This window comes from Boleophthalmus pectinirostris, unplaced genomic scaffold, assembly GCF_026225935.1.
Source record: "Boleophthalmus pectinirostris isolate CB_2022bp ecotype Guang Dong unplaced genomic scaffold, ASM2622593v1 HiC_scaffold_4, whole genome shotgun sequence".
Classification (NCBI taxonomy): domain Eukaryota; kingdom Metazoa; phylum Chordata; class Actinopteri; order Gobiiformes; family Gobiidae; genus Boleophthalmus; species Boleophthalmus pectinirostris.
Genome location: NW_026571353.1, coordinates 39,029,670 through 39,044,877, shown reverse-complemented (window position 1 = coordinate 39,044,877; position 15,208 = coordinate 39,029,670). Strand labels below are relative to the sequence as shown.

The following is a 15,208-nucleotide window of genomic DNA, read 5'->3' as shown; positions in this document are numbered from 1 at the left end:
GTGTGTCGTGTGTCGCGTGTCGTGTGTCGCGTGTCGTGTGCCGCGTGTCGTGTGTTGTGTGTCGTGTGTGTGATGTACTTTTGTGTGATTGTTGTTGTATTTTTCTGTTGTTTTATGAGAAACTGAAGCTGGAAATGATTCACAGTTTTATAATCCTGACATATTTACATCTTAAAAGTTCATTAATTCATGAAATACAAACAAAATCAGAAAATAAAAAGCGTGTGCTGGTGTTAAATCCGTGTATCATTCGTTCATTTGTTTTTCAATATAAAACCAAAAATAAGAAAATGAAAAAACAACTGTTTTCTTCATTATTTGTCTCCAAAACCAAAATGAAAAAACGGATAACGATTCGTTTTTTCAGTTTTTGATTTTGTGTTTAAATGAAGAATGGAAAAAACGGATAACGACCGTTCCCCGTTTATGTGACTTCCGTGACTGCGATGCCGGACTTTTGCACCGCATACGGACTGAATCAGGACTGATCCAGGTCCGAGACCAGACCGAGACCAGAGCGGGACTGAGACCGGGACCAGACAGGGACCAGGATGGACTCCGAGCTTTGACTCCGAGCCTCCACGGGGTCCGAGCCTCAGCTTCGAGCTCCGGTCCTGCCGTGGGCTCTGAGCCTCCGGTCTGGTCCCGGTCTGGTCCTGGTCTTGTCTCGGTCTCGGTCTCAGGCCCGCTCTGGTCCCGGTCTGGTCCCAGTCTCAGTAGCGCTTTGGTCCCGGTCTGGTCCCGGACCTGGTCCATTTGAACCAAAAGCTCTTAGTTCGATTCATTTTCGTTGGTGTGAATGCGTCAGTCGGAGGCTTTGCACCACCTCAGAACCAGCCGCGGTTCTTGAGCGCGGAGGACCAGAGCAGCTCTGTCCCAGTCTCAGTCCCGCTCTGGTCTCGTTCTGGTCTCGGACCTGGATCAGTCCTGGTTCAGTCCGGCATCGCAGTCACGGAAGTCACGTAAACGGGAAACGGCCGTTATCCGTTTTTTCCATTCTTCATTTAAACACAAAATCGAAAACTGAAAAAACGAATCGTTATCTGTTTTTTCATTTTGGTTTTGGAGACAAATAGCGAAGAAAACTGTTGTTTTTTCGTTTTCTTATTTTTGGTTTTATATTGAAAAACGAATGAACGAATGACACACGAATTCAGGTCCACGACCAGACCGGGACCAGACCGGGACCAGACCAGGACCAAATCGGGACCAGACCAGGACCAGACCGGGACCAGACCAGGACCAAATCGGGACCAGACCGGGACCAGACCGGAGGCTCAGAGCCCACGACAGGGCCGGAGCTCGAAGCTGAGGCTCGGAGTCAAAGCTCTGGTCCTGCTCTAGTCCCACTCTGGTCCTGGACCTGGATCAGTCCTGGTTCAGTCCGTACGCGGTGCAAAAGTCCGACATCACAGTCACTGACGTCACGTAAACGGGAAACGTTCGTTATCCATTTTTTCCATTTTTCATTCAAACACAAAATCGAAAACTGAAAAAACAAATGATCAGTTTTTTCATTTTGGTTTTGGAGACAAATAATGAAGAAAACTGTTGTTTTTTCATTTTCTTATTTTTGGATTTATATTGAAAAACTAATAAACGAATGACACCCGGTTGTTTTAAAAAGCCGGTGTGGTGGTTTCGCGTTACCTTTGCAGTGCGCGTGGTCGTGTTGGTAGGATCCAGACGGACACACGGACACACACTGGAGTCGGTCGGGGCTCAGCAGCGCCCCCTGCGGTCCACACGAGTCACACTGAGACGGGCCCGAGCAGGAGAGGCAGGACGGAGCGCAGGCTGGAGGACGAGGACGAGAAGAAGAAGAAGAAGAGAGGGATGAGATAAAGGTGCAGAAAAGTGGCAAAGCTAAACTAAAAGTGCATTGTCTAACTTTTCCAGCGAAGTGTCCGTCAAATACTTTTTACTTCACTTCATTTGAGAGCAGGTAGCTGTACTTTCTGCTCCACTGCGTTTTAGATCCGGACTGAAAAGTAAAAAGGACTTTTCTTTGCAGTTTGAGACCTGCTGAAAAACCCGAGACTTTATTTTTAGACATTCAATTTGAGTTTCTGTCCCAACTTTGAATAAATCAAACACACAAAGACACAAAAACAGTGAGAAATCTGTTGAATCGTTGAAAATCTGCTGAATTCCTTTTCAAAATTACCACATTTGAAGCTTTAATTGTTCAAAAAATCTTTACAAAAACTTTTACTTTTTAACCCTTCTCAACTTTTCTTTTCTACATAAACATTTCCACAAGAAAAGAATGAGGCTGGGGCTCCTCTACAACACAACCACATCATTTTAACTTCAAATATCTACGTCTTTTCTTGCCATCTCTTTCAGAACGGAGCTTTAAGCGCGAGAGGCTTGATCACAGTCAGTCAGTTATTTGAAGTAAATGTATTTAAGACTTTAAATACGGAGTATAAGGGTCAGATAAAAAAAAAAAAAAAACATGCTGGCGCTACGAGAATAAAGTCGTAACATTTTGACATTAAAGTCGTAATATTACAAGAATAAAGTCGTAATTTTACGAGAATAAAGTTATAATATCACGAGAATGAAGTCGTAATAAAATCAAAGTCAAAGTGAAAAATGCGGCAGAAGAAGAACCTTGTTTTTCAATATAAAACCAAAACAATTTTCTTCATTATTTGCGCCTCCGGAGTAAACCAGGACTAAACCAGGACTAAACCAGGACTAAAACCAGGACTAAACCAGGACTGAACCAGGACTAAACCAGGACTAAAACCAGGACTAAACCAGGACTAAACCAGGACTAAACCAGGACTGAACCAGGACTAAACCAGGACAAAACCAGGACTAAACCAGGACTAAACCAGGACTAAACCAGGACTGAACCAGGACTAAACCAGGACTGAACCAGGACTAAACCAGGACTAAACCAGGACTAAACCAGGACTAAACGAGGTCCGAGACCAGACCGGGACTGAGTCAGGGATTAAGATTGAGACCGGGATCAGACAAGAACTGAGACCAGGATTGAGACCGGGAACAGGACCAGGACTGAAAACGGTTTAGTCCTGGTCCAGTCCTGGTCCAGTCCGTATGCAGTGCAATATTCTTGTTCTATTTTCAAACTTTTTTCACAAATAAACGGTGTGGGACTTTAAATGAAACCCAACAGTGTGATGTGTGAGTGGTTTTGTTTGTTTGTTCGTTCACAGTGACTCTGGGCTTTGTTCAGTTGTGGCGTGTAGGGAGTAGTGTCTGGATTGTCGACGTGTTCGCAGTGACTCAGTTGTTCAGTCGTGTCTAGAAGCGGCACAGTTCGTTCCTCCGTTCCGTTCCTCGTCGGCGTGGAGTGATGAGTGTGTGTGTGGGTGTGTTTCTCTGTGCGGTCGCTGTCTGCTCCGTGTGTGTTTGTGGCTTTGTAGTTTACTGAAGTCGTACTGGGACGCCTGAGTGGATTCGTGTATGGGGCGCTCTGGATTGTGGTGCACGGTCGTTTTTTTGATGGGGTTGGAGGTTTATGAGCGCGTCTAATAGCCCGGAAAATACAGTACTCAAACATGGTTGAACGGTGATCCGGTATTACAGTATCCCGCGGTATCAGAAAATAACAACACTATCAGTTTCATCACCGTCATTAAAAAAATCTGTGGTGCATAAGGACCTCATATAAAATTATAATTTACTGAAACCTACATTTGTTTGCTCAGCACAAAAAAACATGTGGTTGTATTTTCAGTTTAATGTATCAATCATGATTTAAAACTAATCGTTTCTATAATGTTTCTTGTAACTGTGGGGAGACGACGTTCGATTAGTTTGGTTCCGTTGTCACGTGACGCTCATAAGAGACAAGACGACAAGTCTTTGGTGCTGTCTGGATTGTCGGCGTGTTCGCAGTGACTCAGTTGTTCAGTCGTGTCTAGAAGCGGCACGTTGCGCTCGTGGCTTTTTCGGTTCGTTCCTCCGTTCCGTTCCTCGTCGGCGTGGAGTGATGAGTGTGTGTGTGTGTGTTTCTCTGTGCGGTCGCTGTCTGCTCCGTGTGTGTTTGTGGCTTTGTAGTTTACTGAAGTCGTACTGGGACGCCTGAGTGGATTCGTGTATGGGGCGCTCTGGATTGTGGTGCGCGGTCGTTTTTTGATGCGGTTGGAGGTTTAAGAGTGCGACCTATGGTGTTTAAAATACGGCACTGACAAAGTTATGCCCGTAAAAAAAGGCATTATGAACGGAAGTCAATGGGACAAAAATGTACCAAAGCAGCGCGGGTGTGAGTATTTTGATCACAGACTGTTCAATGAATGTGATCACAGAGATTAAACACACAAAAAAACACAAACTGGCCTATTTTGGTGCTATTTGGTGCAATATCGTCAAAGTTACGTAGAAAAGAAAAGTTGAGAAGGGCTAAAAATGATCTTTAAGAGTAAAAAGTCAAAGGTTTTGTAGAGATTTTTAGAACAATTAAAGCTTCAAATGTGGTAATTTTGAATCATTATTATTATAATCAGTGTTGAGGAGTAACAGATTACATGTAATCAGAGTACAAATGATGAGTAACTGTATTCAGTTACAGTTACTGTTTCAGTGAGTGGTAATTGGATTACAGTTACTTTGTTGAAATGGATGGATTAAACAGAGGGATTTAACTGTTTTCACATTTTGGGTTAAATCCCTTTTATATTTATATATCCCCCTTTTTTTTCTTTTTTTTTAACGGTAATTTCACTCATTGCCAGAAACTAAACCAGGTCTAAACTAGATCTAAACCAGGACTAAAACCAAGACTAAAACCAGGTCTAAACTAGATCTAAACCAGGACTAAAACCAAGACTAAAACCAGGTCTAAACTAGATCTAAAGCAGGACTAAAACCAAGACTAAAACCAGGTCTAAACTGGATCTAAACCAGGACTAAAACCAAGACTAAAACCAGGTCTAAACTAGATCTAAACCAGGACTAAAACCAAGACTAAAACCAGGTCTAAACTGGATCTAAACCAGGACTAAAACCAAGACTAAAACCAGGTCTAAACTGGATCTAAACCAGGTGTCAGAGAATTTTGATGATATAAATGTAAGTCTCATTAAAGTGTTACTCATTTATATATGTAATTCTTTCATTAAAGTATGAATCATTTAAATATTAATCATGGTGTAATCAACATTGCTTTGGGTCTGTTTTGGTTCAGGATGTACGTGACATGAAAACAGCAGCAGATATGAATGACAACTTAGGGTTTGTACCATCTTATGCTAAAACTGAAGGCCTTGGGGAACCACGTAATTGTCTGTCCTTGGGATGTGTAATCAAATGTGAAATGGGAGGATTGTTAGTTATAAGAGAACATGTGAAATGTATGTATCGTGATGTCGTCAAGTGTTGCTTATCTGTGACATGATTTTCAATAAAAGTGTGACTTGGAGAGTTGTTGAGCAGAGTGGAGCAGGGAGCTGACGGACAGTGTTCAAAACTCTCCTTGCGTAAGTGTTCATTTTAACCGTCTCTTTCTGGTGTGTCTTTATTTAATGTATTTTTGATGTCTTTTGGGTAGAATTCCCTGACACCAGGTCTAAATCAGGTCTAAACTAAGACTAAAACCAGGTCTAAACTAGATCTAAACCAGGTCTAAACCAGGTCTAAACCAGGACTAAACCAGGTCTAAATCAGGTCTAAACTAAGACTAAAACCAGGTCTAAACTAGATCTAAACCAGGTCTAAACCAGGTCTAAACCAGGACTAAACCAGGTCTAAATCAGGTCTAAACTAAGACTAAAACCAGGTCTAAACTAGATCTAAACCAGGTCTAAACCAGGTCTAAACCAGGACTAAACCAGGACTAAACCAGGTCTAAATCAGGTCTAAACTAAGACTAAAACCAGGTCTAAACTAGATCTAAACCAGGTCTAAACCAGGACTAAACCAGGACTAAACCAGGACTAAACCAGGTCTAAATCAGGTCTAAACTAAGACTAAAACCAGGTCTAAACTAGATCTAAACCAGGTCTAAACCAGGTCTAAACCAGGACTAAACCAGGTCTAAATCAGGTCTAAACTAAGACTAAAACCAGGTCTAAACTAGATCTAAACCAGGTCTAAACCAGGTCTAAACCAGGACTAAACCAGGTCTAAATCAGGTCTAAACTAAGACTAAAACCAGGTCTAAACTAGATCTAAACCAGGTCTAAACCAGGTCTAAATCAGGTCTAAACTAAGACTAAAACCAGGTCTAAACTAGATCTAAACCAGGTCTAAACCAGGACTAAACCAGGTCTAAATCAGGTCTAAACTAAGACTAAAACCAGGTCTAAACTAGATCTAAACCAGGTCTAAACCAGGTCTAAACCAGGTCTAAACCAGGACTAAACCAGGTCTAAATCAGGTCTAAACTAAGACTAAAACCAGGTCTAAACTAGATCTAAACCAGGTCTAAACCAGGTCTAAACCAGGACTAAACCAGGTCTAAATCAGGTCTAAACTAAGACTAAAACCAGGTCTAAACTAGATCTAAACCAGGTCTAAACCAGGTCTAAACCAGGACTAAACCAGGTCTAAATCAGGTCTAAACTAAGACTAAAACCAGGTCTAAACCAGGTCTAAACCAGGTCTAAACCAGGTCTAAAAGCAAATCAAGTAATCCAAAGTATTCAGATTACATTACTCACTTTAAGTAATTTAATGGATTCCGTTACAAACTACATTTTGGGGTGTGTAATCTGTAATCTGTAATCTGTAGGGGATTACATTTTAAAAGTCACCTTCCCAACACTGATTATGATTCACCTGTAATGGAATAAATGTAACACAGACGAGTTTAATGCCACAGTGCAAAACCTTTCCGGCAAAGCGATAGCATCTCCATGGCAACAAGTCTGTCGCAGAAAAAATAAAAAATAAATTGAAACGTTTGCGCATCGATTTAAATCATCGTATTCGCGCTGAAAAAGAAAATAAAAGCAAAGTAAACAAAAAAAGTTCCCAGCTGAGCAGCGTTTTCAGCTTCTTCTCCTTCTTTTACTTCTTCTTCTTCTTCTTCTTCTTCTGTGAACGGATTTAGATTTTTTAAAGGAACATTTGATCCATCGGAAAACCATTATTTCGCGACTCGGTTTGAGAGAAGAGGTGGCAGAGGAGAGGAGCGTCTGATTGATTTCCTGTTGCTGGGATTTGTAAATAGCTCCACAAAAGCTCTCGTCTAAGTTAACAAGTCCACACAGACCCGCTCCTATTGTCTTCTGTTTGAAATATTGACCCGCACGTATCTCAGCACTTTTCATAGCGGATAATGAGTCCCACAGAGTTCCTGGCCGTCTGTATTTTCAAAACTCCACCTCGGAAAAAAAAAAGTTTATCCGGCGCCAGTTCCCAAACTAGGCTGAGATGTTCTAACGCGGCGCAGGGAGATTCCGAGGACGATTTCGGGAGCCGTTACAGACTGGAAACGTTACGTAACGAGAGGCGCTTTAAATCATCGACCGCGGCTGTTTTTCGACATAAAGCGCGTCGTGTGGCTTTTCTAGAGGCGTCGATCTGCCCAGAATGTTCCACAGCGTGACTTTAAACAGCTCCACTTTACATTTATGCAATTACAGGGGCTCAAAAATACCTCAAAAAACAGACACTGTGAGTGTGAGCGGGGTCGCCTCTCCGCAGATCTGACGACAAAGCGATAAAATCTTCACGGAGAAAAGTATTTGACAAACTCTACGCTAGAAAAGTGACACAATGCAAGTTTTAGTCGTGATCTAATGTTAAATCCGTGTGTCATTTGTTCATTCCAAAAAAACCAAAATGAAAAAAAAATGGATAATGATTTGTTTTTTTTAGTTTTCGATTTTGTGTTTAAAAGTAAAATGGAAAAATGGATAATGATTGTTTCTCGTTTACGTGACGTCCGTGACTCTGATGCTGGATTTTGCGCTGCGTACGGACTGAACCAGGACTGATCCAGGTCCAGGACCAGACAGAGACCAGACCGGGACCAGAGCAGACTCCAAGCTTTGACTCCGAGCCTCCGCGGGGTTGGTCCCGGTCTGGTCCCGGTCTGGTCCCGGTCTCCCGGTCTGGTCCCGGCCTTGTCCCGGTCTGGTCCCGGTCTCAGTCCCGGTCTGGTCCCGGTCTCGGTCTGGTCCCGGCCTTGTCCCGGCCTCAGTCCCGGCCTCAGTCCCGGTCTCAGTCCCGGCCTCAGTCCCGGTCTGGTCCCGGTCTCAGTCCCCGGTCTGGTCCCGGTCTCAGTCCCGGTCTCAGTCCCGGTCTGGGTCTGATCCCGGCCTTGTCCCGGTCTGATCCCGGTCTGATCCCGGTCTCAGTCCCGGTCTCAGTCTCAGTCCCGGTCTCCCGGGTCTCTGGTCCCGGTCTGGTCCCGGTCTGATCCCGGTCTCCAGTCCCGGTCTCAGTCCCGGCCTCAGTCCCGGCGGTCTCAGTCCCGCTCTGGTCCCGCTCTGGTCCCGGTCCGGTCCCGCACCTGGATCAGTCCTGGTTCAGTCCGTAAAGTCCAGCATCAGAGTCACTGACGTCACGTAAACAGGAAACGGTCGTTATCCGTTTTTTCCATTTTCCTTTTAAACACAAAATCGAAAACTGAAAGAATCGTTATCTGCTTTTTCATTTTGGTTTTGGAGACAAATAATAAAGAAAACTGTTGTTTTTTTGTTTTCTTATTTTTGGTTTTATATGGAAAAACAAATGAAGAAATGACATTGTTTCCGTCTCAAAAACAGACCTGCAGTTGTGTTTGAGTGACTCTTTATTATTCGTCTGTCTACTTCTCCACACTGCAAAAACTGGAGGGTTAAATTTCCAGGGTGAAATATTTCAGACTTGTTTTTCCCACACAAAAAGTGATATTTTAACCATCGTATTTTTCAGGCTATAAGTCGCTCCGGAGTATAAGTTTCACCAGCCAAAAAATGAGTAATGAAGAAGAAAAAAACATGTAAGTCGCACTTTTTGGGGGAAATTTATTTTATAAAATCAGAGACCAGGAGCAGACGTTTCCTGTGTAAAGTCAAGTTGTAGTAAAAACAACAGAAGAGAGAAAACAACAGACTGTTAACGTCACATGTGAACAGTTCTTCAGATAAACTATAACATAAACAACAACAGGCTTATAACACACACACAGAACAGACTCACCATCAGCAGCACATCCTCTGTCACAGGGAGAAGTAAGTAAGTTTATTTATTTAGCGCTTTTCACAGACATTTTTGTCACAAAGACGCTTTACAGAACATTATTCAGCATTATTCATTCACTCTACACCTGGTGATGCTAAACTGGGCCTGGATTTGGGGCAGACTGACGGAAGCGCGGCTGCCATCGGTCCCTCCGACCACCACCGTCACTCACGCACACACCACTTTCATACTAGGCAATGTGGGTGAAGTGTCTTGCCTAAGGACACAACGACAGTTATTGCCACTGGTGCCTCCTGTGGCTCCTGATTCTCCCACTGTCTCCATCCAAGTCCAGACCAGACCCTGTCCTGCTGAGCTTCTAAGATCTGACGGGATCAGGCCACAACACTGATATTTCACTGAGTCGTGTCCTTTAGTTTGACTGAACCACATCAGCGACACAAGGAAAGAACTGTTTATTCAGACCTTACAGTTTATGCAAATGAGTCATGTGGTTTTAAGTTTCATTTCTGTAAAACGTAAACAAATGTGTCCTGAAGCCAAAATGCCGCCAAATTGTGGAAGTACTTTTTTTTTGTGTGTTTTGTTTTGGGACAAACTCTAGCAGCTGGACTTGCCTCTTATCTTGGTCTCCCTTATGAGCATCACGTGACAACGGGGATGTAGTAATAGTGCCTATAGGCAAGTTTCAGCTGACGTCATTGTTATTAAAAGCCCGCGTTGCATCCTGGGAAATATTTTGGTCGGAGGCAAGAAACACGACAGCGGTCAAACACAGTGCGTAACCTCGCGTATTTCTCCCCGATAATGGTAAATTCCTGCTGCATTATCAGATGCACAAATAAAAGCACGAAAGAAGGAAAATGTCTTTTTCGTGTTCTGAGTGAAAAGAACCACTAACGGTGAATTAAACGGCTTTCAAACATTCGCAGAGCAAACGTAGAAGATCCTAACAAACCGTGGACTCCAACAAGTTCAACAACACATCGAGACTCTTGGAGGTTTTCATCTTTTCTGCTGTGAACGGCCCAGGAGTTTCCACCAAGTCATTGTTCTTCACAACTTTTACAACTTTTACAGACAACTAGCATGCTAACAAAACACTACACACAACTACACACTCGAGACGGGTCTTGGTCTCGAGACCGGCCTCCAGACGACTTTTTTTATGGTCTTGGTCTTGCCTCAGACTTGACCGTGTTTGGACTCGGTCTCGTCTCGGTCTCGAAGCCGCTCGGACTCGGACTCGAACTCGTCTCAGACTCAAAGCCGCTCGGACTCGGACTCGAACTCGTCTCGGACTCAAAGCCGCTCGGACTCGGTCTCGTCTCGGACTCGTCTCGGACTCGAAGCCGCTCGGACTCGGTCTCGTCTCGGTCTCGAAGCCGCTCGGACTCGTCTTGGTCTCGAAAGCCGCTCGGACTCGGTCTCGTCTCGGTCTCGAAGCCGCTCGGACTCAGTCTCGTCTCGGTCTCGAAGCCGCTCGGACTCAGACTCGAACTTGTCTCGGACTCAAAGCCGCTCGGACTCGGACTCGAACTCGTCTCGGACTCAAAGCCGCTCGGACTCGGTCTCGTCTCGGACTCGAAGCCGCTCAGACTCGTCTCGGTCTCGTCTCGAAGCCGCTCGTCTCGGTCTCGTCTCGGTCTCGAAGCCGCTCGGACTCGAAGCCGCTCAGTCTCGGACTCGAAGCCGCTCGGACTCGGTCTCGTCTCGGACTCGAAGCCGCTCGGACTCGGACTCGTCTCGGACTTGAAGCCGCTCGGACTCGGACTCGTGTCGGCCTCGAAGCCGCTCGGTCTCGGACTCGTCTCGGACTCGAAGCCACTCGGACTCAGTCTCGTGTCGGTCTCGAAGCCGCTCGGACTCGGTCTCGTCTCGGACTCGAAGCCGCTCTGACTCGGTCTCGTCTCGGTCTCGAAGCCGCTCGGACTCGGTCTCGTGTCGGACTCGAAGCCGCTCGGACTCGGACTCGTGTCGGTCTCGAAGCCACTCGGTCTCTCGGTCTTGACTGGGACCAGGTCGGTGTCTCTGATTACGCTTTTAAAAATCTGATGTTAAACCAGGAGCAGTTATTATTATTTTTGTAGTTTCCCCAAATGCTTTTTTTTTCGAGACTCTTGGAGGTTTTCATCTTTTCTGCTGTGAATGGCCCAGGAGTTTCCACCAAGTCATTGTGGATGTCGCCCAAGTGAATATTTGTCCAGGTAGTTGGTGATTCTGACCAGAAATTTGGTTTCACCTTTTGTCGGGGTTGAAAAGGGTGATTTGTCGTCCGTCGATGTTTATGACCAATTTCTGGTCAAATGGTCTTGGGTCGTCTGCCGTTAGAGTGGATAAATAACCGGGATCAATACCCTTTACGTGCTTTCTCGCTCCGTCCGTCATGTTCAATTAGTGTTTCTTGCCGCCGACCAAAATAATTCCCAGCATGCAACGCACGCTTTTGTCAACAATGAAACTGGCCTATAATTCAGTTAAAATAAACATTATAGGCACTATTAGTTTTAAATCATGATGGATTAAACTGAAAATACAACCACACATTCATTAGCCCGGAAAATACAGAATATACAAACCCTCCACCAGAAAAGTTACTCGATGCACGTTTTAGTCATGATCTAATGTTGTTTCCTTCTCAAAAACAAATGTGGAGTTGTGTTTTGTTTCATTCACAAATTTGGATACTGTTAAACCTTTTCAGGATTGTGAAAAAAGTTGGAAAATAGACCATTCAATGTCAGTGCGCTTTATAATCCAGAGGGCCTAATAATGCGCAAAATATGGTAATTCTTTATCGTGAGTCTGTCTACAACACAGCAAAAACTGGAGGGTTAAAATTCCAGGGTTGTTTTTCACACCAAAAGTGATATTTTAACTGTTCGAAAGTTAAACGAGGGAGGGAGTTGGGGTTATTTGCCAGAGTTGAAATGGTTGAAGTTAATTTGACGTCCTCTAGTGTTACTTTGGCACCTCCCACCTTCAAACTGTCACCAGAGAAGACCAGTCTGAACCGGTTTTGTACATAATTTCATCTTTTACACTTCCCGCTGCAGTGATCAAGATCAACACCACCCACCCAGCGCCCGGGAAACGCTCTCGCAGCACGAAACGCAACACAAACACACTCACAAACACAAACACACTCACAAACACACTCACAAACACACTCACAAACACACTCACAAACACACTCACAAACACTCACAAACACACTCACAACACAAACACACTCACAAACACACTCACAAACACTCACAAACACACTCACAAAACACACTCACAAAACACACTCACAAACACTCACAAACACAAACACACTCACAAACACACTCACAAACACACTCACAACACACTCACAAACACACTCACAAACACACTCACAAACACACTCACAAACACACTCACAAACACACTCACAAACACACTCACAAACACACTCACAAACACACTCACAAACACAACACACACTCTCCCCACAGGCATCAGGCTCATCAACACACTCACCAAAACTCCAGAAACCACCACATCCAAAACAACTCCACACATTCATAAATCCAGCTGCTGTGTCAGCACTTTACACACTGCACCTGCACATAAACCAAAAAACAACTACGTCATTGTTCTTGTGGAAATGTTTATGTCCTCGTCTGTCTGTCTGTATACTGTGTTTATTTTTTTTATTATTGAAATCTATTTACACTTCATGTTCTGTGTGTGTGTAGTAGATGAGGGTCTGGTCAAGTGGTAACGGAGGGAAACAGGGTCAGATTTTTGACATTCAAATGTCTCTTATTCAGAAACTAGAGGAACTATTGAAATAAGTAAAGTATCAGAATGTAGGAAAGAGTTACACTCCAACAGGGTCAAGTTAAACCTGTGAGATTCTTTCAAGTTGTTGAGAAAAATTAAAAAACTCATGTCGGTAACGGAGGGAATGAAATATGCAGCACTTTTTGGTCAATAAATCCAAACAGTGATAACTCTTGGTTCTCACTTACATATCCTTAACAAAACTGGTTTGAATATTTGCTTCATATAGTTTTCTACCATATGGTACAAGATTAGGTTGAAAAAACCTCTTACTTTTTGACTCATGAAGTTTTTTATTAAGAAACGTCATGGTAACGGAGGAAAAGTAACGGAGGGAAAATTGTACAAACAAGAAGAAGGTGCAGGATTTTACATCATTTGTCGCTTTTTTCTTCTGAATACTTTAATATTACTTCAAAATGAAAGAAACTATTTCTATAAAATATGTCAGTCCTTCCAAGAACATTTTTATCATTTTAAATACTTTTTTTTTTTGTCTTTGAAATTTGGGAAATAATTTTTGTTCCATGTTTCATACATGGTCTGTTTAAAACGGATGGAACTTTAGAAACAAAAATGGTACAGAAAAAAGGCCAACAGTTTCATAAACTCGAGTACATATGTATCTGTTCAATACACTTTTATATCAGATGAATTAACTTGAAGTTTTGGCCTTGTTGATGTTTACTTCTGCTGGACCGGGTCCTCTGGAACTGAAAATAAAGTTCATTTTGACTTTGACTACACTGTTTTAAAGAAAATAAAGGCTTTACATGCACTGAATGTGTTTTTTTTTTTTTTTACAGTGAACCTTAATTTACACTTAAGGACAGACATGTCAAACTCAGGCCTGGGGGCCAAATTTGGCCTGTGATATAGTTATATTTGGCCCTCGAGATCATATCAAACATGTATCAGAGCTGCTGCTGCACACAGATCGACTATCGAGACATTATTTATTTAAAATGTTGTTATTATTTTATATTTTGCTTGTTCTGGATTCAGTGTTTAATCAAAACTATTATTAAACATTTATTTTAATAAGAAAAGGTTTAACATTATATATCTCAAAAGAAGAGAAAACATGCAGATGTTGTTGAAATGTTTCAATAAATATTTAGTTTGGCCCACGACTTAGTCCCAGTTTTTAACTTTGGCCTCTGGCAATTTGAGTTTGAGACTTTGCCGAAAATGGTAAATTAACTAAATAAAGTGTAAAAATAAAACACCTCTGTGAGTTGTTGAGCTAAACCAGGATAACTCTACACAGTGTTATCTGTTTTACTCTTAAAACGTGAATATAACTCTTGATTTCAGGTTAAACATGAATGTTAGTCCAGTGTTACTTAATTAACATTTCCAAAATAATTGAATTAACTCTAGAACAGACAGGACTCATACAAATCCTGAAAAAAAGTTAACATTTATTCTGTGTTCCACTTTGTGATGTCATGAAGCGAGAGTTTTCAAGTTTTCAGCAGCTCCTTTCACCTTTAGTTCGGGAGAAATCGGGAATTCCAGGACTGAAAAAATGACCCAGATGATTCTAGTGAAGGTGTGTGGAGTTTAAAAACACAATGGAGCGCTTCCTGTATCACCACATGACATCACGAGGTGCAACAGTTTTCAGTTTGAGACAAAAAAACAGCAGGTTTGTGCGTTAAACATGTGAACGAAACAACAACAAAAAAACACAACTCCAGGTCTGTTTGTGACGAGGAAACACAACATTAGATCAGAAAATAGAAAAATACGACGACTTTAACACAGAACAAACCAAATAAAATCACATCACGAAGCCCAAACGAGTAAAAACACATTCACATTTCCAGAGAGAAAAAGGGTAAATGTTTGTATCTCACGTTTGCAGACGTGCTGGTCCTGGTAGAAGCCGGGGGGGCAGTGGGGCAGGCAGCGGCCCAGGTGGAGCACAGAGTTTGGGTCGGAGCAGCTGTCACAGTGGTCAGGACTCCCAGAGCAGGTGGAGCACTCCGAGTGACACCGCACTGACAGAAAGAGAAAGAGAAGAAGAAGAAAAAGAAGAAGATCTGTCACCTACATTTACTCAATCACAGGTGGTTTTACAGCTCAAAAACACACAGAAAAACAGACCGGCCGTGTTAAACAGTTCGGAATTAAAATATTCTCCTTGGAGTTTACATGGAAATAATACTTCTGAATTGAGGTTCGCATGAAAAACTCGTTAAATCGGCTTTATCTTATTATCTTATTTAATTCTGCTCAAAGTCCGGGGGTGGGGAAGGTTCTGATTGGACAGAGA

At 42.9% G+C, this 15,208-nt stretch overlaps 1 protein-coding gene across 1 annotated transcript in view; it reads right to left on the bottom strand.

Moving 5' to 3' along the window:
* The window catches only part of fras1 (Fraser extracellular matrix complex subunit 1), a 607,084-nt gene that overhangs the window by 505,854 nt on the left and 86,022 nt on the right, over window positions 1-15,208 (bottom strand). The window contains exons 13-15 of the mRNA XM_055161976.1: window positions 14,790-14,933; window positions 10,883-11,125; window positions 1,651-1,797 (exon numbers count right to left, since the gene is read on the bottom strand). Of these exons, the coding sequence (XP_055017951.1) occupies window positions 1,651-1,797; window positions 10,883-11,125; window positions 14,790-14,933 (534 nt within the window). The remainder of the gene's footprint in view (window positions 1-1,650; window positions 1,798-10,882; window positions 11,126-14,789; window positions 14,934-15,208) is intronic.